We start from the raw sequence: 26,333 nt of genomic DNA on the forward strand, positions 1-26,333 counted from the left end.
TGTAGGGCCATACCGCTTCCGGGAAGTGCCTTCTTTCCTAAACTTCCTCTCTTTACTAATAGTGTTAGACGATACGAAAACGTCACTGACAAGAAGAATAGGAAAGTTTAGAAGGAGTTCCTCACGCACGGCAAAATAATAAGATTTTGAGTGTCCGGCCTAAACATCAAATTTGGGTAAGGTCACTAGAATGGATAAGAGGAGAGGAGATAGATGATAGATTGTACTTCGAGTCGATCTTGCGAAGGTTGGAAAACGCCCTCTCTACGGCAGTGAAGAAACCCACAGAACAGTCTTTCCAGGTCCTCGAAGTGACATGACAGTGCGATCGAAGGCACTCATCATTTTTGAAGAGTTGGACGGATCCCTTAGTGTTTCTGAAAGGGGGACGGTTTCTTGTCCCCTGTGCTGGTTGCATAGTTGCGTGGTGTATAGGAAGATGGGGGTTGATGCGGGAATGGACTGGCGCTGAGCGATCTTGAGGGGACAAATCCTCTAAGAGCGGCGGTACTGACCGCCAAAGTCGGCCGGAAATTCCCCTGCAACCCGCGTTGATCTGTAATATCGAGAACTGTGTTCAGTTGAACGGATAGTATTGATCAATGATCTATCTTAATCGTGTCTTTCTCTCTGCTTATCCAGCGAACTCTAACTATTTGTATGAACTTTTGCCTGGTTTGGGCGTACCATTTCTGAGGATTCCCTGGCGGCCTCATTCTGTTCCAGATCAACGGTGTGATGTAAATGGCGCTGTTGGCATTTGCTAGTAAAGGCGATCAGACTAGCAATCAAACTGGCAACGCTTGACAATGGCCATCACTGTATCGATCTTTTAACCTCGACACTCGATCTATCTCACAGTAAATGTCGAGAAGTATCGCAACCTATCGAAGAGTATTGGCAATGTTATATTAGCGCCCAAAGCCAGGCGGGTTATCTGAGTCAATGTGCGCTCTCGCCGGCCTCCTAGGTATCCCCCCTGTTGTTAATAAGACGAACGGTGATTAGCTGCAACTCCACCCATTCGCCTCGTCTGGACCCACATCTGAGCACGAGAACCACTTGTGAAAAGATTGCGGTATACACATTTGCGTGCCTATGAGGAAGGAGAAGGGGCTCTAGATAAGGAAAATCTCCGGTGTAATATTTAGCACGATCATGGAGTAGTTATGCCTCTTTCCAAATGGAGGAGGGCTCAGGTGGATAAAATGGACCAGGCACATTAAGGAAATTGTTGCTGATCTCCGACGACGGCCCCCATCTTTCCTTGCCTTTACTCGCAGGGCAATATTAGTGATGATTACCTAGCCGGCAAATCCGTCTCAACCACGCTCGAACGCCGGACCGGGCAACGTGGCTCGGTTGAATACTGATCGTTAGATTGACTTATGCATGGATTAATACTCTGTACTAATCATGAGACCAACCCATGAATGGATGAAGCGAAGGCAGCGAAGGAAGTCTTGCATTGGTGCCGCGCTTCTGTATGTCTTATTCCTTAACACTGGAGGAGGGACATTTCATTCGGTGATTCGCACTGCTTGACGTCCACGTCGGGGCGTTGAGGTGCTTTGAAGCAAAATGACGGATTGAGTCGAACGAGGAAGATTCACACTTCTTGAAAGTCCTTGCGTAGACAGGGTGTAGAAAAGACGGTGCAGGCGGGGGACTCCGTCATCGTGGGATTTTGTTTTGAAGGAACTTCAAGGAAGACTTTCTGAATGGGAAATTCGCCGCCGCCATTGCGTGGCTGAGCACCTCTTGAAGAAGTGTTGGTACTAGACAAGGCCTGCATATATTCTATCAGCAAAGCTGAGACTCTGCTTTACAATCTATTCAATTCCATATCCCAGTCTTTTTTCCATCTGAAGAGGGAAAAGCTCAACTACCATAACATTTGCGACACTTATTCCGACCGCCCTTCCCGATGGTTCTCAGGTCCATCTAGTAACGTGGCTGTATGTACAGCTCCGGTGTCACGTATGCCTGGATGGTTAACTGGCTTTGGGTCGGATCGCCTTTCGGGCCAATGCCAATGAAGGTGAAGATCCCTGTGCGCTCGTCCAGGGCACGGTGAGTGCTAGTCATTTGTGTTTCAGCAAAGGTCAGCTTGGCCACCGGAAAAGGTACTTACAAGGAGCTTTTCACCTGCTTTTCAACGGATTTGCCGTCGTCCTCCCATCCGTGCTTCGTCAGCCAAGTATCGAGACCGCGGGCAATGACTTGGTCGTTTGGTGCAAAGTTGGACGGGTATAGACAGAGCTTGGGCACCGGGTAAGGGTGGTCTGCTGACAGCGCGAAATAAACAGCGGTCAGTTTCTTCGTCATCGAAGAGAATCTCTTCATGTTCATCTCATCTTTGCTCCGACTTTCTTCGTACGAAACTCCGCTCAGGCAATCCATCAAGTCTCGAAATTTGTCTTTGTCTCCATCGAGGTTGGGGATTCTTCCGCCAAGGGTGTAGTAGTCCCAGATGCTGTCGAAGTCCGTGGCGAAACACCGATTGTAGACCTTCAAGCGTGCTTTTGCTGGCGAAATCAGGTCGGTGGCGAGCCAGCGCGTTCCCATCCGCCAGGGCTCAGGCTTGTCAGAGAGATAGTCGGTGATCATTTGGCATGACTTGAGGATATTTGGGTAAGAATGGACGTTGGGAAGGTGGTAGATGGCTGCACTGACCGCCTGCCAGTGGGTCACGTCCTGGGCGGCAGCTCTGAAGCAAGGAAGAAAGTACACTTTGCCCATCACCGGCAGTTGAGACGCCGCCTCGAGCTTGGGGCCAATGTCGAACCCGACAATGACGGGACTGCTTTGGCCCGCCTTTTCGATCAAGGCTCGCTGCTCGTCAATAGGTAGATGGTCGTAGACGAACCATTCTTTCAAAATTTTGTACCATTGGTCGTCAAAACCATGTTGCTCCTTAGACAGCACATCGACGAGCTTTTGAGTGTTTTCTGGGTTCAGGAGATTGTTTGAGTCTTGTGGACGAAGCTGACTCAGGTCGACCACAAATCGAACTGCTTGTTTCTTGATTGAGCCTTTGAGCTCGAAGCTGAACTCCAGAGGATTGCCGTCCCAACCTATCGCGCACTTGGGAGAGTCACTTTGTGGGCGACCGCCAAGCAGTGGACATATGTTGTCACGGTACCAGTCGAGAAAGTGCCTTCGAACATCATCAGGATACGAGGCCTCCTGAAGCATTCGACTGAGGTCGGCACCACTTGTGTTCCACCAGTAGTTTGCACCGGTAGTGGTGCCATTGGTTTGGGTTTCCTCAGCGCTCTTTTTGACAACTTCGACACTCGGCAAGGGGACTGTGGTAGGAGATAGGATTGAAACCATGATTGCGGTTGCAAGATAGGTCGACGGCCGTGAAGTTGCCGCGCATAGTAAAGCAGCTCCATGATATGGGCTTTCTGATATCAGGCCTGGACTGCTCTGAAACTATTTTGCACTCACCGCTTTGGCGAGACATCAGCACTAATCCATGGTTGAGGGATAAAAACTCCAAATATGCTTGTAAAATCTCAAGAAACTTCGTTTGTACGGTTTCGAGCCCTTAGGATTTCGAGTAATACGAGGTAATGCGTTTCCATACCCCTTTCGTCGATCAACTGTGCCTGATCGGGCTAGTGCGCTGGCTGCCTTGGCGGCCACTGAGGCTCAGGGGATCCTCGGGGAGATGGGACGGACCACGGAGCCGTTTCGCATACTATTTGACCGATTGGCTCTTCTTAAAGTGATGCTCAGGCCCCGGGCTGAACTTGGCTAGTGGAGCCATACAAGACCATACGAGGCTTAATTTTACTACTAGTACGAGGTACTTGCCCGATTTGCCTCCTGTATCCACCATATCCTAAACCCCGATGATGACATGCATTCGATACCGGATCCGTCGTGTGAGCACATCGTGTGCAAGACAAGGTAACGATAACGAGGCATGTGCCTTTTCATTCCACGTAGAAACCTCAGACAAGGCGACCGATCCTTCCTGTGTCCATTTGGCAACTGGTGTAATCAAGGCCAGCAGGGTTGGTAATTCCAGCCCCAACAGCGTGTGATCGGAAGTGGCGCCAGCAGAGAGCCATATCCAGACCAGATAGAGCTTGCAGACCTGACCAAATTTTCTTCCACGACAACCTGTCACAGCTACACTACCAAATCAGAGCAACCAAGATTCTTCCACCATCTATTGCAGCTCTGTAGCGTCACCGGTACATGCAATGGCTTCACAATCTAATCCCATCATCGATATCAGCAAAGAAATTCTCCTGCAGGCAAACGTTCTCTCCGAGTGCTTACAACGACATTCAATCACAGTACCCAAGGACCTTGCTCCGGGGTCCGTGTCCCTGCTCTGGACAACGGAGGTGCAGGAGGTCCATGTATTGCGGTCCACGATAACGTCGCTGACAAAGCGCCTTGACAATCTGCTCGAAGGTCCTCGTGGCATCCTCCATGAATATGTGTCAGTCAATTGGGAACATGGGGCACTATATACCCTGCTTGACTGGAAAGTGTTCCCGAGCATTCCCCTGGATGGGACGCCAATCCAGGTATCACAGCTCGCTGGTATAACAGGTCTTCCATCAGCAAAATTGTTACGCCTATGCCGCCTTGTTGCCACTGCTGGAATTTTGAACGAGCCTGCTGAAGGTTGTTTTGCTCATACCGCCATCTCGGAGGAGCTTGTCAAGGACGAGGGCTTCAGAAGCTGGGTTGGCTTTCAGCTTTTTGAGACACGTGTTGCAAGTGCACATCTATCCGACTCGCTGCTGGAAAGCCGAGACTTTTGGGGGGACGGTGGGAGTGCATTCAAACATGCGTGAGTACAAGCCTGTCCCGAAGGCAACTCGACTGAATAGGAACTGACAAGTCTCTATCTTAGCTGGGGAGTGCCCATGTATGCTTGGCATGAATTGCACCCTGAGAAAGGTGACAGATTCGCCCAGGCCATGGAGAGCGTATCTCAGTGTATGTGAAATAAATGCCTCTGGTTGCTATATTTAAGCTGATAATTGACATGCAGCACTCGACCCTGGCGACGGGATGATAATCGATCGCCTAGCTCGTTTCGCTGCCAACGAACCCTCAAAGATCAAGCTCATGGTCATCGAAGTGGCCGGCAACGGTGCATTTTGTAGACGGATTGCGCGTTTCTTCCCATTCATACGATTCGAAGTCCAGAACCCCTCCCTTGAGGTCGTGGAGCACGGAGAAAGCTTGCTCAGCGCTGAGCTCCGCAATTCTGTCCGATTTCGACAGCGGGATACTTTCGGGATGCGTAATACCGAGGAGATTGAGCTAGAGAAATTAGGCTCTAACGAGTTTGTGCGAACCACATTCCTGATACGCAACATGCTGTGGTGCATGAAGGACTCTGAAATCACCAGGCTGCTACAGACATTTGTTCCTGTCCTCCAATCGGATGCTGGAGCGTCGCTACTGATTTGTGACCTCGTTTCGCCAGCGTGGGCAACATTTGAACCATACGTGGAAAGGATCTATCGGCGGCGAGACGTGACCTTGATGACTATGCACAATGCTAAGCAGCGTACGGCAAAGGAATGGACTGATCTCTTTTTGGGAGCTCACCCTCAATATCAGGTACGTCTTAGACACTAGTTACGCGCACTCGATTGCCTTGCATAAACAGAGTTGCAGTCTGCATTTTCCAGGGCCACCAAGGCTGATTTTTTTTTCTCATTACAGGTGACATACAGCGAACGGTTTTCATCACATAGCGGTCGTGGTCTCTTCGAAATCACATGGAATACTTCTCCAGGGTCACGTCTGCTGCATGAAGGTCTTTATTCATCCGCCATCGCTAAAAACAGGGAATCACCACCACTTGCACTCACACACACCAAACAGTTGAACGGGGAACCACTTGTGTGTATTAAGCCTCGCAGGGCACGATGTTCGTCAAGTTTCGCGGACGACTTTTCTTGGACGGACTAGGCGTCTTAATTGATTACATCTTAAGACCACATCTTGCTCACTGCCACGTTCAGAGCTCACAATAGTCAAACTTTCCTCAGATTTAGGAGGTGAATAGACAGGTCACCTTTCAGGTCCCTCAGTGGTCAAGAAACGACCTTCCCTTGAGATACGTGGACCTCGAACCACCCCATAGAAAATCTGGTCTTCGTAGGATCTGCAAAATTGTGGTGATCCGGGTTGACGACATTCACAAAGTGCGGATCCGTCCGCACACGAAGGTAATCTTCGATGTCTTTGAACACGATCTGAATGACCGCATCACAATCCGAGACGTTTTCAGCCGGTAGTTCGGCCCCATACACTTTCTCCAGATAGGGCTTGTTCACGTCCGAGCTGTTATGTTGCTGTGACAAGGACTCACATCAGTCACCTAAACCCTCCAGCGGGACCGGAACGGATGGTGCAAAATCTCACCATCGTATAAGAAACGATATCATTCTTGGCCAATAAAGCCTTCAGATGACCAGAGTGGGTTTTACTGATGTAGGCGTGGTAGTCGTTCTCAGACATGTCGGCTCGCTTGTGGCCAAATACGGTGATTGAGAAGAGCTTTCTTGTTTCGGCAGTGCCCATTTTGCAGCGCTGAGTTCCCGAGTTGGTGGCTGTGCGACAAGGAGTCTTTCGAGCATTAAACACAGAAACATGGATCATTATCTAGCCACCCAAAGCCTTAAAGGATCCACCCCACAGTACTAGTAACCTTAAGACCCACTCCGTATAATAGCCTAGTGGCACCAGTCTTAAAAGACCCGCTCCGATAGTGGGTCTATTCGCGGATGCCTTCCATGTCACAGTTTGAAATTCGAGAAACGTAGTACCAGTGTCTCATAATCACCAATGGTTCACCATGTGGCTCAGACCCACACCAGGCGCTTCAGGCCCAGATAAGGCTTCTGCAACCCACTTTGTCGTGCTTGCAGGTCTCTATACATATGTTCCTCCGCCGAGATAAGCATTGGTCAAGGGCATAAACCGAAGGATTTATCTTACGGATGAAACGTTGGAGGATGGGCCAAAAGAAGATTACCGAAATCGACAAGTCTTTGGTACATTCTGCAACCGACCAACTGTGGTAGAGAGAGCAAAGAGAGTCAGCCTCCTTTTCAGGTGTCTTCAGTATAACTTAGTGCCTGCCGGCCCAAATGCTTTGGTGAAAGGTCATGAACCTTGTACTCGGTACTCCGTGCACATGCGTCTGCTGTAGAGTGGTAGTTGTCGTTTGTCCAAATGGCACCCTCTAGTCCTGCTTCCCAGAAAGTGCCTGTTGAAACCCACCAACTTTTCCTCTTTGGCGATTTGAGTTTCACGCACTTTGAGCAGCCGCTGCGACGATTGTTGCATTGCAAGTCTAATGCTGTCTTGTGTTCGTTCTTCGATAGGACTAGTCAATCTATTCGGCAACATCTTGGGACGCTTCCGCTCGAGCAACAGACCCTTTTTCCACGATTCACCACACTCCTGGACTTGGTGTCCAGGTACGGCCAGAGAGAAGGGACACCTATTCTGAAGTTTTTCCTTCTCACCGTTTATCAGATTGCCAGTCTCATCGAGTGAGTCTCAAGCACTACCTGGCGACCTTTAATACTGACCAGCACACTATTACAGGTTGTATACAGTGTCACAATATTCTCTGCCAGTAACAGACACCTACACCATAGGCCCTTGTGCCGGTGGCTTCGCGGCTGCTGTCTTTTCATGCTTCCGCAACGTTGATCATCTTGTCACTTGTGGTAGTGCGTCAACGCTAGCTGCATTCGAGACAGCCCTACTCTCTTATGTTATGGGGAAGAAACTCTCGTTGAAACCCACAGACGGAAACAATGAAGAATCATGGTCAGCAACAGTGACTGCTGATCGAGAAGTTGACTTAGAGAAAATTCTTCATCAGGATGCGGAATCTAAAGTTAGTCCCCTCTTGCTCACAATAGCTAATACGCCGAGTTTGACAACTGACAAGATGGGTTAGAAAAGCGAAAGAGGCTCGAGACTATGGGTCAGCTCGATCACTTCTCCACGCTCAGGCACCATAAGTGGTCTGCCTTCTCTGTTACAGGATTTCACTGCCTCAAACTCGAGCACATTCAGGTATCGCTACTTAGAGATCCAATCACCATATCACGCCAGTCATCTGTTCTCATCAAACCGGGCCCAAAAAATTGTACAATTGGTTTTAGGAGGTAGTTCTCCGTATTTTGCAGCCCTCAGGCCTCAGATACCATTCGTATCTTGCGCAACTGGTCAGGTCGCCAATGTACCCGACTTTCAGCATCTCCTTCAGCTCGTTGTTGATGATGCCTTGCGCTCTCCGATCAGATGGGATGCCGCGATTTCGTCATACAGCACACTTCTCAAACATATTCTTGTCAAAGAATGTAAAATCATCAACTTTTCCAGCGGAGCCGCTACCATGATATCCTCGAGGCTGACTAACGATCTGGGGATTCAAGTTCAAGTCATTGAAGCATCAATGACAACGAAGCACCACCAGCAACCGAGCTTCGGTACAGGACGCTTTGATCAGTCAAAAATTGCCATCGTTGGCTATTCGGGCCGCTTTCCCTCGGCTGCTTCCAATGACGCTTTTTGGGAGTTGTTGAAAGCTGGGCGTGATGTACACCAGGAGATTCCGCCAAGTCGATTCAACTGGGAAACGCACTATGATCCATCAGGCAAGAGAAAGAATACCAGCCGTGTCAAATATGGTTGTTTCATTGACGAACCTGGCCTTTTTGATGCTCGATTTTTCAAAATGTCGCCCAAGGAAGCTGAGAATACGGACCCGGCCCAACGTTTGGCAATCACAACCGCTTATGAAGCAATGGAAATGGCAGGCATGGTCCCTAATCGAACACCAAGCACTCAGAGTGATCGAATTGGAGTCTTTTTCGGTACAACCAGCGACGACTGGAGAGAAGTCAACAGCGGACAGGATGTTGGCACCTACTTTATTCCTGGTGGAAATCGCGCTTTTGTTCCTGGTCGAATCAGCTACTTCTTCGGTTTCTCCGGTCCTAGTATAAGCATTGACACGGCATGTTCCTCAAGCTTTGCAGCAATTCAGACTGCCTGCGGTTACCTATGGAGGGGTGAATGCGATACTACCGTTGCTGGAGGTACGAATGTATTGACCAACCCGGACAATTTTGCTGGCCTGGACCGTGGTCATTTCCTTTCTACAACCGGTGTGTCCTCCTCAAGCTGAACGACCCATCGTTCATTAATGGTTAATCGTTTCACTGACAACATATCTAGGGAACTGCAATGCATTCGATGATGATGCTAGCGGCTACTGCCGTTCCGAGGCTGTTGCAACTGTGATTTTGAAACGCCTTGAAGATGCTGTGGCTGATCATGACCCTATATTTGGAGTGATTGCAGGCACCAACACAAACCATTGTGGCAATGCCGACAGCATCACCCGCCCACACGAAGGAGATCAAGCGAGTGTTTTCAACAGCATTATTCGCCATGCAAATATTGACCCGTTGGATGTGAGCTACGTAGAGATGCACGGCACTGGAACTCAAGCGGGCGACGCTACAGAGATGAACTCCGTGTTGTCGGTTTTCGCGAAGGACTATCAGAGAATACAAGGCCCGAAAGATCGTCCTTTGTTCCTGGGCTCAGCCAAAGCCAACATAGGCCACGCCGAGTCAGCTTCGGGTGTATCCTCTCTCATCAAAGTGCTGCTGATGATGAAGCACAATGAGATTCCTCTTCATTGTGGGATCAAGACGAAGATCAACCACAACTATCCGCTGGACCTGGCGGAACGGGGAGTTCATATCGCCTCTCGAACTGTCCCGTGGTTACGAGGGGACTCAAATTCGAACAAACGGGTGACGTTCTTAAACAATTTTAGTGCTGCTGGTGGCAATACTGCAATTCTGCTTGAGGATGCGCCAGCTCTCACATCGAACGCCAACATCTCGGTGGATCAACGGTCGACGCATGTGGTGACGATATCGGGCAAATCCCCTGACTCTCTTCTGAGCAACATGGACGCCATAGCTTCATTTCTCGAAAACAAAGGCAGCAACATTTCACTTCCAGCACTTGCGTATACAACCACGGCACGGCGAATGCACTATAACTACCGTTTTGCGGCACGAGGATCAGATATTATGTCAATATTCTCGGCCCTCAAGGCTGGTATTCAAGAACTAGGCGCAAAAAGATGCAGCTTGAAGCCTGTGCCCATCCTGAAGAGACCAAATCCAAGCACCATTTTTGTGTTTTCAGGCCAGGGGACGCTCTATAGCGAGCTTGCGAAGTCACTTTTTACAACCAATGTCTTCTTCCAAGAGAGTCTACTTCATCTCAGTACCCTTGCGCAGGCTCAGGGGTTTCCAGATTTCCTTGGAATTATTGACGGCACACTCGACAGCAACGTGGCCGGTGCGGTGGCTACACAACTAGCGTTGGTGTGCGTACAAATCGGCCTGACAGATCTCTGGAACAGCTGGGGCATATCTCCCACCGCCGCAATCGGCCATAGCCTGGGAGAATATGCTGCATTCTATGCTGCTGGTGTCCTCAGCGCTGCCGACACCATTTACCTCGTTGGGACTCGTGCTTGGCTACTCGAGAAACATTGCACCCCAGGCACACATTCCATGCTCGCAATACAAGGCTCACTGGAGGCGGTTTCCCAGCTACTTCAAGATAGCGACAAGAAACGCAACTGCGAGATAGCATGCGTCAACTCACCAAAGGCTCATGTCGTTGCAGGACCCAAGGACTGCATCTCCCGGGTTGCCGCCGCGGCAAGTGCATCAGGTATCCAGAACACTATTTTAGACATCCCATTTGCTTTCCATTCGACCCAGATCAAGCCTATCCTCAATGCATTTGAGCAGGCAGCAACGCAGGCCGTCGTCTTCCGCCCTAGCAGAATTCCATACCTCTCACCGCTACAAGCTCGAGCTATTCCTGCGGGAGACGGGTTCACGCTAAATGCCTCATATCTGACAGCGGCATGTCGGGCCAAAGTAGATTTTGTTGGAGCTCTGCGTACGATCATTGCAAGTCCACACTTGAACCTTGGCAGTTTGGAAACCGTCCAGTGGCTTGAAATCGGATCTCACCCGATATGTTGTGACATGGTGAAGGGTACCTTTGAGCCAAAATCAGTTCACACTCATGCAACGCTTCGCCGAGGGGTAGATGCCTACAAAATCATAACAGCGACTGCCCAACAACTTTACCTATCTGGCATCAACATGGAATGGAACGAGTACCATCGGGATTTCGCAGCGTCACAAGAAGTCCTCCAGCTTCCCTCTTATAGGTGGGACTTGAAAAACTATTGGATCCAGTATCGCAACGATTTTTGCCTTACAAAAGGTGACGGTCCAGGACTCCCAGCTTCGGTCCAGAAAAATGATCGACCAGCTAATGCGCCGAAGTACATCTCACCGTGCGCTCAACGCGTGGTCGAAGAGCAACATGGTGCGGATGAGTCCTCGATATTGGTAGAGTCCGACATCTTCGATGGTCGTCTTATACCAATCCTCCAGGGACACAGAGTGAATGGGGCGGCTCTTTGTCCCTCTGTAAGTCATTGTCGCCCACAACTCTGTCACGTTGTGATTGCTGACTTCAAACACAGTCAATGTATGCGGATGTGGCTCTTACAATGGCTGAATATCTTCTGCGTCAATCTCCCGAATCTGACCAAGCCCGCGACCCTGGCTTCGAGATTGTCAATACGAAGATTGACAACCCCTTAATTGCCCACCCGTCAGAGACTACACATCGTATCGGCATCAAAGCGCTAGCACGATGGCGTGCAGGTGTTATACAAATTGCGATTTTCTCTCTAAAAGAAGAGTACGAGCCTTCTAAAATGCATGCCACGCTTGACGTCCAGATTGCGCCCAAACAAGATTGGATCTCCGCTTGGAATCGCACTGCGCACCTCATCAACGCCCGCATCGATAGCCTTCACCACAGTGTCTACGACAGCAAGGGCAACAGCGAATGCAATCGTATGAAGCGGCGATTGGTCTACCGACTCTTCAGTGCGCTAGTCCAATACAAGGACGAATACCAGGGCATGTCGGAGGTGATTATCAACAGCGAACACCTGGAGGCGACCGCGGAAGTCAATTTCCAAGTTGGAAAGTCCGATTTCCACCTTGATCCTCGGTGGATCGATAGCTTGGGCCAAGTTGCTGGCTTCATCATGAATGCTAATGACACTCTGGATCTGCGGGACCGGGTTTTCATCAATCATGGCTGGCAACGCATTCGATTTGCAGAAAAACTGGATGCGACGAAAACCTATCGCGCCTATAACCGGATGCACCTGATAGAAAAGGAGTCATATGCTGGTGACACGTATATCTTGGATGGTGATCGCATCGTGGCCGTCTATGAAGGTGTGCGGTTCAAAGGAATTCCAAGACAACTCCTCGATCGCATCCTTCCGCCTGCATCAAATCTGGGATCAAGCACAAAAAATCAGGCCAAGAACAGTGGTCCACATCCCTCCAATCATCTTTACCCTACTCCAGCGCTCCTTGACTCGACCTCGGAAAGAGCGCCAGAAGCTCCTCGCAGCATCCGCACCTCTGTGCCTTCTGCTGGGCCTTTTGAAAAGATGCTTAGCATTATTGTCCAAGAAGTCGGCGTCGATCCTAGGGAGTTGACCGCTACCATGGACTTTGCAGAGCTTGGAGTCGATTCTCTACTATCACTTACGATCATTGCAAAAGCTCGCGACGAACTCGGCCTTGAACTATCATCTTCGCTCTTCGTCGAGTGCGCAACAGTTCAGGACTTACAAATGTTCCTTAAGGGGCTAGAGCAAAGGGATCTGGCATCGACGAGCCAACCTGGTTCTTGCGCGTCCAGTACCTACGGCTCAGACTCGGGACCCTCTTCTTCCTCGACTCCTCTGACGATTCCAACGACCCCCCGAAAGTCTTTTGAACTATCAGGGTCGCAAGAGAGGCTGTCCACACGTCTGCGAGTAGCAGCAGTCTTGCAAAAGATTGTGGCGGAAGAAACTGGCATCCCGGACGTGCAACCTTCGGCGAGCCTCGCCGAAATCGGAGTTGATTCTCTGCTCGGACTCACGATGAGCAGCCGCCTACAGGAAGAACTTGGGATAACTGTCACGAGTAGCATATTCCTGGAGCACGAAACGCTGCAGAGCCTCGAAAAGGCACTTTGCGATGCCGCTGGGTCGAGAGACGCGGAGCACAAAGGGCAGGCCGGCGCAGGAGCCACCGCACAGACCCGTGCAAAGCACGCTGACCATGCTGATGCCGCTGTAGCTGCTCGTCCCAGCATTGTGGACTCCGCTACAATGAGAGTCGGTGAGCACTTACAATCTCTGTCCTCTCTACCCAGCGCAACCTCCGTCCTTCTGTCAGGATCACCGCATCAGGCCAAGCAAGCCTTATTTCTGTTTCCAGACGGTTCTGGCTCGGCTTCGTCGTACATCGCTCTCGCTGAGGCCATGAACTCTAAGGACGTTGCTGTTTACGGTTTAAATTGCCCTTGGCGAAAGACGGCGGCTGAGATGATCCGTCTTGGCATCGACATGGGCGCAATGATCGACAGATATATCGTGGAGGTGGAGCGCCTTGTGCAGGAGCTACCCCGCGGGCTGTCGATCAGCGTGGGCGGCTGGTCAGCGGGCGGGATTCTCGCGGCCGAAGCAGCAACATACCTCATGCAACGAACACGACTCCATGTTCACAGCCTTGTTCTGCTCGACTCGCCGAACCCGATTGGTCTCCAAAATCCGCCAGCAAGGATGTACGATTTCTTTGACTCTCTCGGCATCTTTGGCTATGGAGGCAGAACGCCAACCTGGCTACGAGCCCATTTCGATGCATTTCTCCGCATCCTCGACAAGTACGAGCCTCGACCACTTCTCCAGGCCCCGAAGGCATTGATCATCTATGCTCGCGATGGTGTCAGTAAGGGTATCGCAGGACCGAGGATGCAGACATTCCCGGATGATCCGAGGGAGATGCTCTGGCTGCTGAATGACCGTGAGGATTTCTCTGCCGAGGGCTGGTCGACGGTGCTGGGGGGCCAGAAGTTACGAGTGGCGGTGATGGACGACGTCAATCATTTCAGTTTGATGGACAAAGGCCCGGGCATGGTTAGAATGGCATCTATTGTGGGCAATTTCCTTGCGGAGTTACCTTCATTTAAAGGGTAGTAGGGCATATATATCACTAGTGGCGTACAGGAGGAAATCTTTGGCACCAGCGAGTGAGCAGGACGTAGAATTTAGACTTTGATCACCAAATATGCAACAACAAGCTGTCATATTCGAATCATCGATCGACTTTCGTTCTCAAGCACGACGTCATGCCGGTCAATGAGGCACTGCCCGACCACTTTTGTATAGGAGAAATGACATTCGGTGTGCAAGTAACGCGTGGAAGCGGAAGCATAGCCAAACTTATGTAGAAAGTCTTAACTTCCCTCTGCCTTATTGTTTCTGCTGGACGGCCAAATTCCTCAAATGTTGAAATAATTCGCGAGTTCCTCCTCGACTCCACAACGGGATATCGCTGTTGCAATCCTCGGATAGCTAATTAGAGTGTCGGGGACCTCCCCTAACAAAATATATTCACTCTCTTCTGAAAACTCGTTCCCATTTGACATCCACCAAAGCGCATCATTTTACAAGTCAAACGTCCCGGAGAGAAGCTGTAAAGGGGAGTCGTTCGTCCCTCAAACTGCTAATTCCACTGTTTTCCGCTCCACAGACGGCCCGTAGTCCACAACCAGTAATCTCGGCCCTTGATCAGCCACACGGCCCAGCTTGGCGCCTGGTAGCCCATCATGGCGCCGACCCCTTTCTTCGTCCCAATCGGCACCAGTTGGGTCTCTCGCGTGTCCTCCTTGAAATTGGCATCCTGTGCAGCCGCCCGGGACTTCGCGCTCGAGTTCAGGAGAAGGTCGCGCTTGATATTCGCCGCGAGGACGGGTATTTGTGACAAAATGTTGTGGATGGCCGGGCGAGCCGCATTGGAGACGTCGCCGAGGGCGTAGACGAACGGGCCGGCGTCATCGACCCGGAGCGTAGTGGCGTTGGTTTTCACCCGGCCATCAGATGCGAGGAGGGGTTGTGGGACGAAAGAGGTGTTGGGCGTGGTGCCAAAGGCTGGAATGTACAGGTCGGCAGTCAATTTCTGATCGGAAGAGAGACTTATCGTCGCAGGCGTTGTAAGTTGGTCGATTGTAAGTCCCACATTGTCCGGGATGACTGACTGGACTTTCACATTGTTGATGACGGTCACGCCGACTTTGGCGAGCAGGTGCTCGGCCTGTCTGCCAATCTTGGGGCGGAGCTGCGGAAGAATGGTATCTCGCGCGTTGATGACTGTAATGGGAACTTTTGGATTTTCGAGCTTCGAGCTGAACCATCCGGCTCGACCGTTAAGGTACTCCCCTAGCTCCCCAGCAGTTTCGACACCCGATGGACCTCCACCGCCAATCACAATGCTTTTTGCCTGTGGCAATGCTTTACGGAAGTCAGCCCAGCGGGCTCGAAGCTCGCTGGCATCTCCTGAAAGACCGAGCAACGGCGATTTTGACGTAGCACCAGTCGCGATCACAAGAGCATAGTAGTGGAGAATCTCGTCGGTCCCTTCATGTCGCCGAATCGATACAACATGCTCCTGGTGGTCTAGCTTGGTTGCTATGCCATGAATGAACTTGAAGCTGCCCGTTGGATACTGTTCGAATTGTTTGACGATGTCGACGAACAGCTTCTCTTGGGGAAGCATCCGGTCGGAAATCATGGCTCGCGGGCAGGCCGGGCGACACATGACTTGGGTCGACGGGCTGATGAGGACAACTTCATAGCTGGTGTTATCGGGCAGGTCGGGGATGGCATGCTTGAGGAGCTGGTGTGCGACTGAGACGCCACCATAAGAGCCTCCGAGGATTATGATCTGTTTCTTCGGGGTATTTTGGCTTGATGCCATGGTCGACAATCGCAGGCTGCTGCAAGGCGTACGGATCTGGGGCCGGTGTTGGAGCCGCGAATACAGCACACAGACAAGCAGTGTTTTGTCAGGAAATCAGGCTCGGAGACCTGGTGCGATCTGGACGTGAACAATGGATGAATGGCCACCAGGGCAATTCCTGTGCCACGGAGTTTTGCCGTGCCTCTGGATAGAAGGTTGACCGATCATCCTGATATCACTTGCATTTCCACCCCTGAAGGATCAACGGCGCTAGTTACTTTCCATGGATTCGGTAAACGCTCAATCATACGGAGTATCTGTGTTTTCCGCGGATGGTTCCCGGAAGAATTTCACACATTAGATTAATCCTCCAGGATCAGGGTAATAGCACGTTTTCAATACCAGACGTCAGTACGCGCCCGCCCGTCGGCCGTTGCTTTATTTGACCATTCGCCAGATACGTTCGGAGCTGATTGGAAAAGAGAGGCCGAGGCCGCGGAACGGCGCGATCAATTTCCGGCCGGGCTGAGGTGAGCGGCGCTGTCCGAAACGACTTGATACAGCCATCAGATGCTGCATCCTGTACATACACTCTAGGAATTCATCCCGCAGATAGGGCTCTCTGGGCCTCCAAATGTGGACTCTAGCTGGGTGCATGTGAAAAAGAACATAGGGGTTACGGCGAACACGCTAGTGCTTATTATCTTCGTTATCAATCACCGTATGAGACTCTGAAAACATTACTCGGTACAAGGTACTTGTCCCAGTATTATGAATCCGGAACAGGGCTGGCCCTACCCAGTATACTTATAGCCACTCGGTGCTCACAAGGCCACCAAAGCTAGGCCTGCCCCCGCCGCAGCCAATCAAGAGCCAACAATAAGAGGGATCCCTCTTGCCAGAACGAGATCCTTCCTATTGTGCACACAAGGTGCCCCGCAACATGAATGGACAGGTGGAGGGCTCGCAGAGCTGGCGCGAGGCCACCATAGGGCCCAGTGGCCTCAGCCAACTGGCTCCCATAACCGTTTTGGATGCTGAATGGGGTAGCGCTTTGTCGGTGGCTATGTTCGCTCACTCCTTGTTTAAGGAGACAGGTTGGTAGTAAACCGATACACTGGTACACCCCTTTTGCACCAGCGTCTTGCTTCTTCTACAGCTGCTTTCCAGGCACTTCACCCAGCGTACGATTGATCCCACTGCTCCAAGCTTGAGCAGAGTCGAAACAATGAAGGAAGATATGCATGTCATCGTAGTAGGCGCCGGTCAGTTCATGTTGGAAGAGGAGGCCCTTGAACGGCAAAAGCAAACTAACATGTGTTTCCTGGCAGGCATTACGGGGCTTCTCATCTGCCAAGGGCTGAAGAAAGTCAGTGGTTCATATCTTGCTGAGGATTCCTTGCTTGATGCAGGCAGTGCTAACAGAGTCTCTTCGTCTTCAGCTGGGTGTGCGGTATTCGATTTTCGAGAAGGAAGTGGCCCTCAACTACCGGAGCAATGAATGGACAATGGCGATACATTGGGCGATGCCGATGCTCAAAGAGCTCCTGCCGGCTGACTTGTATGCCAAAATCCCTGCCGTGTCTTGCAACCCCGCGGCTGGGATACATTCCGGGCTCTATCCCATCATCCACGCCGAGACTGGAGATATGATGATCGGCGTGCCGTTTGAGGATGGCCTCCGTGTTCCACGCAGCCGTATGCGAGCTCTCTGTGCAGAGGGCATTGATGTCCAGGTATGTGCCCTTCGTTGACGTGAGGTGAAAGAATACTCTTGTTCGTCTGAGGCGCTTGGTGCCCGTCCCTCATTCCATGCCCGTAAGCCTCACATTGGACAGGATCGACTAATGTTTTTATGTAGTATGGGAGATCCCTCGTAGATGTGACTTGCAATGACAGCGGCAACGGAGTGATCGCAACTTTTTCCGACGGCTCGATTGTCTCTGCAACCATGATCATTGGAGCCGATGGATCAAAGTCTCGGCTTCGTGAGATCTTGATGGGCAGCGCCGAAAAAGCTGCCGTGACCAAGTTCCCAATATTCCATACCAACATGACCGTCTGCTATGGCGATGAAGCCAAAGCCAGATATGTGCGACAAAGATTTCCAACCAGCTACTTGGCACTGAGCCAAAAGTCGTACCACGCATTTCAGTCGAGTACGTGGACGTGACGCGATGAAATTCCCACCCACTCTGTGGGCGACGCTAACTTAATCATTACCACAGTCTCGGGAATGCCAGACGGGCCCGATCACCCAGAGACTTGGACCTTCCACATGGCCATGGCCTGGCTTGGAGAGAATGACAACACCATGACTTACCCGGAACGACTAGCCCTCATCAAGTCCAACGCCAAAGACTTCGGTGAACCCGCTCGATCGGCTTTCATGTGGCTGCCTGATGACACCGAGGTACACAAAGCAGATATTAGCTATTGGATCAGTCAGCCCTGGAACAATCATCAGGGTCGTATGACATTGGCTGGAGACGCGGCACATCCGATGCCTCCTTGTAAGTCCCCCAATGAGACACATGTCAGCCTACCCCTCAGTGCTGATCACTCTGGCCATGCCATAGATCGAGGCCAGGGATTGAACCACTGTATCTGCGACATCTCACACCTGATGGACCACATGAAAGACGTGCTCCAAGAGAGGACAACTCTCAACAGCGCCGTCGCCGCATACGAAGCGGAAATGATTCCGCGGGGATCAGAAGAGGTCAGTGCCTCTGTGGAGAACGGCCTGATGCTTCATGATTGGAAAAGGGTCCAGGAGAGCCCTGTGTTCAAGCGTGGCTTCAAACCAATGGATGGCCACAGCAAAATCGAGGCTAATTTGGCAGCAGCAAAGGCATAGATGCTGTCACAATCTACAGTCTTGCTACTCTTACAGCGGGGCGTAAAATGAGATGGTCGAAGCTGAGCGATGAATCCTTTGTTAGATAGATTCCTTGACCGTCGTATTTTCCGAGATACTGCGCGCTTCGTTGACGAGGAAGAGTATATGTTTATCAAACTACCAACAACATGGGCCTACGATGAGATTAATCTTGGTAATTAGCGCGACTTTCTCGTATTCCCAAGTTTGCCAGTGCATTGGTCAGTCCGAAGGCCATATAGAGTGTGTACCCTTGCCGAGAAGAGCTAAATTCGCTTGCAGTATCAAATTGTGAATAGTCCAATGCTTTCGCTTCTTGGCTCTACCACCTTGAGACGCCCATTCAAAAGTGTCGATGATCCGACACGACGGAGGCCGGTAATTTCCCGAGACACGACCCTCTTCCGTTCTGTTGTGTCCTCGAGTGTGAGTAGACTCGTTGCCTTTGATTTTCTTCTGCGCTGACGTCTAACTAGAGGTTAAGCGTATCTAGCTTGCTCTATGTCCATGGATAGCTTTGAGGGTGCTAGGGATGATATGCTAGGCGCCCCACTGTGACGGCTTAAACTAATGGCTTGTGCGCTGCCTGGTTTCTAGGCCAGAAGGAGAAAGTGCTTGTGTGTGGAAATCCTCATGGGCGTTCACATGAGTTTCAATAGCTTGCAGTACCCTCCAGGTCAGATCGGCAAGGTAGACAACTCGGTGTCACAGAGTGCCGATCCATTCATTCCTCACGAGATCCCATCTCGATCTCCACCCCGTCATAATCCGTGGCGACAGTGTAGGGCAGAATGCGTTCAACTCATCTATGTTGACTTTTCCTCACCATTGTGCACGAAATTCAAAGCGTCGACATGAATCATTTGGTCGAGGCACCGATGTGACGTCCGCTCTTCAAGAATGGTTCTTTATAGGTAAGGAGTATAATTGGTCGACCGGCGAGCGGAGCTTTTGTATCTATCCACACTACAATCTAGGTGCTCCGACGCACCAAATGCCATCTGACGAGAGTCCAAGTCTAGAGTGTATATCTGAATTGCGGATTCTGTAGTATTCGGACGTGGAGGAATCAGTACTTCGGTCCAACTTCTCCAAGTACAACATAGAGCAGGGTGGAAATAATCGAATTTAATTTCAAAGGACGCGACAAAACAGAGAGAGTGGAGGGATAGCGGGAGTGAAATAAGAGAACAATGAGTGATGCATACCTTCTTGTCCGTCAAATCATCCTCGTATGCATGCTCGAACGCCTCCATTGTGCCCGCTTTATCCCGCTTCCTATTCTCCCAGACACAGATGAGGCGATACAGGATGGACAAACCGGCCGCCACTGCAGAGGTAATTATGACGGCGATGAAACCTGGTGCGTAGACGGGGGCGTCCTCGGGTTTGAAAAGGAGAGGCCCGACGAAGTTACCTGGGTCCAGACGTTAGTACATGAGTTTCTCCCTCTCAGGTGTAATGTAATATAAAAACACTGGGGTCAGCACGGGTATGGCTATGTGCCAGAAACGGGAAGAATATACCGAGACAATAGCCCACAAAAATGCCTGAACTCGCCAAGCTCCTCTTCGTATACCCGGCAGTGTTGGCAATCTGCATGCCCATCAACACCGCATACCCGCCTCCAAAACTCGCCAGAATGTACGCTCCAAACAGCAACCCGCCAGTAGAACCCCTAGGCAACAACCAAAGCAAAAAACTGGCCAAGATGGTGCCCATCTCGCAAATAGTCACCAAATATGCTCTCATACCCGGAAACTTGTACGCAATATAAGGCGCCACCCATTCTATTGTCCCGATAATTGCGCCAGCCGGCATGACCAACAGCAACGAGTTCAGAGTGTTGAATCCGAAACTGGCAATGATAATCGGGGTAAAGGTCGATACTGGTCCATTCGCAATCATAATGAGGAATGCCATTGCGAAGACGATCCAGAACTTCACGTCGACCAGCAGTTCCCAGAGTTGTTCCTTTTTGAAATGTGTGTTGCGGACGCCCGCATTGTTGATCCGCAACCGGGCAACGGCGATATAGCGTTCACGCTCGTTGAAACCCCGAGCACGGATAGGGTCAGGAGGCATGAAAAAGAGGATGACCACGGACCAGATGATGGTGAGAGCTCCGGCGACCAAGTACATATATCGCCAGGGAGAGAGGGAGCCGTGGATGTGGCCGAGGCCGTAGTTAATCAGTGGGGAAACAATGGAGACGTAACCAGTGCAGCAGTACCAGGCACTTAATTCGAACAAACGTCAGTATCGACCATATACCAGCGACACATATGAACAGGGTGGAACTTACCCCATCCGCAGCGCCTGCTCGTTCTTCTTGTAAAACTGTCCAACGACCAACATGAACATCGGACTGATTCCGGACTCCAAGAAGCCCAAGAAAAACCGCTGAGCGTAGAGGCTCTGCCAATTATGGCACGCTGCAGTGCACATCAAGCATATCCCCCAGACACAGACGATACCAGAGGCGACGCGTTCAATGGGAAAACGTTGTGCCATGACGATGGCCGGGTATGCACCGACGATGAAGCCCAGATAGAAGATCGCGGCCGAGAAAGAATAGCGGTTGCCAACTTCGAGGTTGAGATCGGTGCGGAGGCCAAAGAGTGCCTGTAGACATGAGATTGAGTACGAGAAGATCAAGTCGAACGATATATTGAGTCGTCCCACATACCGCTTGCGAGAGCATGGCCTTGTCATAATACTGCAACCCGTACGTAGCGCAGAGGATGGGAAGCAACCTCCGATCGATTTTCCTCTGAACCTTCTTTTCCTCTTTCTCATCCCATGTTTCTTCTCCGGTGTAAGCAACAAGGACTTTCATAGCCTCATCGTTGTGTAGAGTGTCCACTGTTATGGACTTTTTAAGCTCAGTCACACCGTCACCCGGACTTTTGGGTGCTGCTTCAGCCTGTATGGCTTCTGGTTTCTCCACGTCCGCCATGCCGCCTCAGAAAAACCTAGGGAGATAGTAATGGGTTTGTATCAGATAAACCGACTTCTGTTTATGAGAAAAACCGGAACAGGAAACTCCTCAGGAACGCAGATAATGGAAAACCCCCTAGACTTGGGGAAGCCCAACCAGTCCTTTAAAGCCTTCAGTCTGGATACTGTTCGGCAATCCATTTCTTCGGTTATCTGCGTTATTCGCCAAGTATCGACAGCTTCCATGTTCCGAGGATGTCTTGATCCAAACAAGAGTCGTTATGCGGGGGATGTTCCTGGTCCTTGGGGAAATGAAGTGCTGGCAGCAAATGTCAAGAAGAAGCTAAGGCTGGGCTTTATCCATATTTGCTGATCGACAGCCGAGCAATTGGTTGTTTGCGTGCGGGATTCCAATCCGATGACTTCGCCTAGGAGAGCCGCTGCTTGGCTTTCCCCACGTTTACCCGCGGCGAGGCGTCGCGCGTGGACACGGGGAACGTGCGGGGAAGCGCTGAGGATGTCGGCTCCGGTAAGATGGTAATGTGAACAGAATTTGCTGGAGGCTTGAAAAGGAGCAGCAGATAGAGGTATCGAGGAGAGTTTCGGCGGTTGCGTTTGACACCCCAGCGATTGGAGAGAAAAAAGGCTTGCCCAGAGCAAAAGTACCTCGTATTCGTGTCCTGCCGTCAGTACATATAACCGGGAAAACATGCTTTGCCCAATTGGGCATATAACCTCGGAAAAGTACACAAACTTTCCTGTGGAGACTGTGAACAAGAGGAACGGTGTTGTTTCTGTCCCCAGAGACTTTGCCGGCCTCAACTTACCTTTGCTCGTATATGGGTGGCGTTCGGAAGAGAGTGTCCGCAGATCAACGGCCTGGTTAGTCCATATTAGGACAAGCGAGAGAAGGCCAAGGAAACACATGCATTGTCATGAGTCAGTGACACTTCTTCCATGGGTGATATAGACAACCGTCCGGCTTGCAATATCCGCGAAGAGGCCTGATAGGAAAACAGCAGCGATCCACTGGAATGGCTTTGACGACCAGCAAGAGACTGAAAGATGCACCGGAAAGGAGAACCACATTGGCTTCGGGAGCACTGCAGAGCTTGCAACGCAGCATTGGAGCAACACCGGCCAGCTTGTTGCAGGCTGCAAGCGGCCGGGGCAACACCCACCGTGAATGATAGAAGTGCGACCTTTGAAAGGAGATATTCAACCATGATATAGAACTGAGACCAAAGAGAGAAAAGAGAAACAAGGAACATCGATGTTTATAAGTAAAGTGTGTGATTAGTGATTTGGGAAGAAATCTTGAAAAACATTCCTCACAAAATGACTTGGCAAGGGTGATGACGAGGCTGGCGTCCCTGATGGCAACCACTCAGCTTATTCCTCCTTTAGCCACCCGTCAATCAAACTATCAATCTTGTCTAGTGCTCTGGCAACTTCTCCTTACGTCTGCTTCTCTGTAAGTGCCGTGCCTACCTCTTAACTCCTACCTCTCCCTGACTTCGACCTGGCCATGTCTTTCTTCCTGTGAGAAGGTGCCAAAGGCCGTTTATGATTGAAAACTGGAGACAGAGATCCCGGCTTACGGATGTATCTCACCACGGCTGAATGCTCGTTTCGATGTGCCACCATCCAGGAACTGAAGCCTTGGCTCGTATTTTGGGGCCCACAGACTTGCCAGACGCTTTTGCTTGGTCTAATTGAACAAACACTTGTCGGAGAAGCGAACGTCGAGTCCGGGCCCGCGAAAATAGTAGAAATGACACCCTGGAGATCGTTTTATATAGGCAGGACTTTTCAGTTGTTGATCCTTCTGAGGGGAAATTCCGTCCGTGATCGTGTAAGACGTATCACTTTTTATGCTTTCGTGTACCCTGCCTCGTTTGTTAGCGTCGCGGAATCTTGCATAACTGTCACTCTTTCTCTACGCATACCTTGGAACCGACTTAATCCGCCTGTTTCACCTTCTCCAACTGGGCAGTCACTCCTTCTAGAGCCCCCTAAACAAAGCTATATCCTTCGTCCGCCCGTGGAGGGCGATGTGCAGCTGGCGCGTGAATATCTCGCGGACCAGGACTGAGGTGAGCTCAGATGATGTTTGAGAAACACAATAAGTTCCCCATGAGAATATCCTCGCACTTTGTGGCTGGCGATAAAGCCGAACGTATGAAGCTGTAGATACTGCAACGGATCTGCAAGGACAATCTGCATGTTTAGCTCTTCCGGGAATTGAAATCATCTTGAAACTCAACGTTGCTGTTTGATAAAATTCCACCTTCTTCGAGGTCCATTTCCATCCTTTCAGTGTCCCTTGAATTGGTTCTGGTGATTGCATCATGATCAATATTTTCGAATAATCGAATAGAAGATGCGAAAAGGCAACAAGGTACTCAGAGGAGGCTTTGATTTGTGTCGAAACCGCGGTCGAGAATGACATGGCGGATTTACCGAAGTCTTGCGAGAGAGGTCAGTATTAAATAGGGAGGCCATCTTGCTCTTTGCTTATGTGTTCCTATTGCTGATTCGGGGAAGGATAGATCGTACTGATGTGCTCAACACAATTCCTTTTACCATGACATGATAGTTCATGCACGCAGGAGAGCTCACCTTCCTTCCTATACCAAAGAAAACACCCGTTTACCCTGAGACAAAGAGTTGAGTCAGCTCTTTTACCGGGAGAATGGCTCAAAGGCTCATCGCGCTACCTCGATAATAAAACAAACAACCTAGATACCTTCACAGCAATCGGGACCAAGGAGTTCGGAAAGAGAATTGCCTCGATTTCATTCAACAGACCCTGACACGATGAAGCGTTTTCGGGTAATCCTGATCATAGAAAGGATTCATTGTCGTAAAAGATTTCAGTGGGCCGGGGTTGAGAAACGCCCGCAACAATCCTCATAGCGTAAATAGAAGGCCATAGGACATACAAGGAAACAGGTGGAGCTGTCTGATCCTCGGCTCTGCTGATTCAGAGTGCAGAAACTGGGACTATCCTCCTCATTGATACAACCAACTAACCCATTCGCAATATCACTAGCATAACAACGAGGAGCTCCCTGAATGTTGCTACCAAGATCTCCACTTGCCTCTAGGGGTAAGCTATCTAGGCCTGAGTTGTAAAATCTGGCGGCACCATAGAATGGTTGAGCGGGTTGACCGCTGTGCATGTAGATAGGTGATTCAAGAAGCTCTACAAGAGACCGGGGTCGGGAATGTATTCGTGGTTGTCTTAACCCGAACAAATCCATTAGATTCTTGCATGACAACCGCCAGAATGAACCTCGGATCCAAGCATGGCTAAGCGGCTACAGAGAGGATAGCAGCGTAGACCCGGCACGTTTCTTCATCGGAATTAGGTGCCACATTATAAGCACAGCGCTAGCCAATGAAGGTCCTCAAGTTGTTGAACTAGTAGTCAAAAGAAATCCAAACACTCATTTGTAGCCAGCCCTATACCGTAGAACCATCGCCGCCGAGCTGGTGATACGTCACCGGAATAGTCTCTCTGAAACCTTTGTAAACGACCTGCTCGGCAAGCTTTCCATTCACTTTGGGGAGCGCCGTTGGCGAGGGAGGAATCCGAATTGTTTGGCCGACTGAAAGTGCACTCCAGGTGACGGTGGGGTTGGCTGAATAATTGCGAAGAACGGGACGCTGACACTTGAAGTGATGCCCGAACCCATACCGCCAGATGCAACATTCCCATCCGAAACCGGAACCCATGTGGTCGTCTGGACTGGCTGCTGACGGGAGGGTGAGCTCATGGGCGCAGATGAAGATATGATCAGATATGACACCAGCGAACCTGTCAATGCTGTCGGCGCAGAACCTGCGAGAGATGAGAGTGCTGGCGTTGGATGAGGCGGAACTTCAACAGAGGACAAACCAACGGCGGGAAACGTAGTAGGGAGTGCCGAGAGGTCTCTTCCCGGAAGCGTCGAGGTTAGAGTCTGCTTGTTGCACTGGTCACTCGCATAATGAACGCGTTGTGCACCTAGGTCATTCCAGGATAGCATATTTGGATCGGTATCCGGCGAGCCCTTCAGGTCAAAATCATATCTTCCAGCTATAGCGAGCACCCTCTACTGGAGCAACGGCGCAATTGGCGCCTGCCATGGAGACAGGCGAACCGGTGAGAGCGAGGGGGCAGAGGAAGCTCGATAGACGGTTCATCTTGTTAATTTTGGTTGTGTGGGAGTTTCTGTTTCAGGCGCCAAGTGGAGGAGTCTGCTTTATTGTAGTGCTAGGATACTTGAAAAGCCCACGCCGAAGCGGTGATCTATAGAAAAGATAAGGGAAAAGATAGCTTAAGAAAATGAACGGCGACAGCTACGGTGTTGATAGTAGGTGTCATTCACGGCGTCTTTTACACTCATCGCAACGAGGGCAGCGTAGCACAAATAAATAGGAATCCACTCACTTTCAAATGTGCTCGCGCTGGAAGTGATCGATGTATTGTCATTTGATTAGGCGCCATATCGGCCTTTCATTTTACCTGGCCACAAGAGCTTCGCCTACTCGTGGGTTGTGGGCCATGAGTGCGGATTTGG

The 26,333-nt window shown here is 50.6% G+C and overlaps 7 protein-coding genes across 7 annotated transcripts; 3 read left to right on the plus strand and 4 right to left on the minus strand.

Annotated features, from left to right (window-relative positions):
• Window positions 1–1,944: 1,944 nt before the first annotated feature.
• On the minus strand, window positions 1,945–3,339 carry Z519_11902 (uncharacterized protein; the record flags this gene model as incomplete). The annotated part of the gene is made up of 2 exons (XM_016769610.1): window positions 1,945–2,080; window positions 2,135–3,339. 2 exons carry the CDS (start codon window positions 3,337–3,339, stop codon window positions 1,945–1,947), a joined length of 1,341 nt encoding a protein of 446 aa, XP_016614246.1.
• Window positions 3,340–4,220: 881 nt separating this feature from the next.
• On the plus strand, window positions 4,221–5,622 carry Z519_11903 (uncharacterized protein; the record flags this gene model as incomplete). Its single annotated transcript, XM_016769611.1, has 3 exons — window positions 4,221–4,822; window positions 4,886–4,971; window positions 5,027–5,622. The coding sequence occupies 3 exons, from the start codon at window positions 4,221–4,223 to the stop codon at window positions 5,620–5,622; spliced, it is 1,284 nt and encodes a 427-aa protein (XP_016614247.1).
• A 461-nt stretch (window positions 5,623–6,083) lies between these two features.
• Z519_11904 (uncharacterized protein) lies at window positions 6,084–6,573 on the minus strand (the record flags this gene model as incomplete). The annotated part of the gene is made up of 2 exons (XM_016769612.1): window positions 6,084–6,344; window positions 6,415–6,573. 2 exons carry the CDS (start codon window positions 6,571–6,573, stop codon window positions 6,084–6,086), a joined length of 420 nt encoding a protein of 139 aa, XP_016614248.1.
• Window positions 6,574–7,227: 654 nt separating this feature from the next.
• On the plus strand, window positions 7,228–14,182 carry Z519_11905 (uncharacterized protein; the record flags this gene model as incomplete). The annotated part of the gene is made up of 5 exons (XM_016769613.1): window positions 7,228–7,550; window positions 7,606–7,907; window positions 7,980–9,182; window positions 9,253–11,555; window positions 11,612–14,182. The coding sequence occupies 5 exons, from the start codon at window positions 7,228–7,230 to the stop codon at window positions 14,180–14,182; spliced, it is 6,702 nt and encodes a 2,233-aa protein (XP_016614249.1).
• A 529-nt stretch (window positions 14,183–14,711) lies between these two features.
• Z519_11906 (uncharacterized protein) lies at window positions 14,712–15,962 on the minus strand (the record flags this gene model as incomplete). The annotated part of the gene is made up of 1 exon (XM_016769614.1): window positions 14,712–15,962. One exon carries the CDS (start codon window positions 15,960–15,962, stop codon window positions 14,712–14,714), a length of 1,251 nt encoding a protein of 416 aa, XP_016614250.1.
• Window positions 15,963–17,172: 1,210 nt separating this feature from the next.
• On the plus strand, window positions 17,173–18,804 carry Z519_11907 (uncharacterized protein; the record flags this gene model as incomplete). The annotated part of the gene is made up of 5 exons (XM_016769615.1): window positions 17,173–17,313; window positions 17,387–17,680; window positions 17,806–18,103; window positions 18,173–18,457; window positions 18,524–18,804. 5 exons carry the CDS (start codon window positions 17,173–17,175, stop codon window positions 18,802–18,804), a joined length of 1,299 nt encoding a protein of 432 aa, XP_016614251.1.
• A 1,039-nt stretch (window positions 18,805–19,843) lies between these two features.
• On the minus strand, window positions 19,844–21,784 carry Z519_11908 (uncharacterized protein; the record flags this gene model as incomplete). The annotated part of the gene is made up of 5 exons (XM_016769616.1): window positions 19,844–19,870; window positions 20,034–20,242; window positions 20,352–21,064; window positions 21,131–21,450; window positions 21,515–21,784. 5 exons carry the CDS (start codon window positions 21,782–21,784, stop codon window positions 19,844–19,846), a joined length of 1,539 nt encoding a protein of 512 aa, XP_016614252.1.
• Between the last annotated feature and the right edge of the window lie 4,549 nt (window positions 21,785–26,333).

The sequence above is a fragment of the Cladophialophora bantiana genome (genome assembly GCF_000835475.1).
Source record: "Cladophialophora bantiana CBS 173.52 unplaced genomic scaffold supercont1.24, whole genome shotgun sequence".
Taxonomy (NCBI): domain Eukaryota; kingdom Fungi; phylum Ascomycota; class Eurotiomycetes; order Chaetothyriales; family Herpotrichiellaceae; genus Cladophialophora; species Cladophialophora bantiana.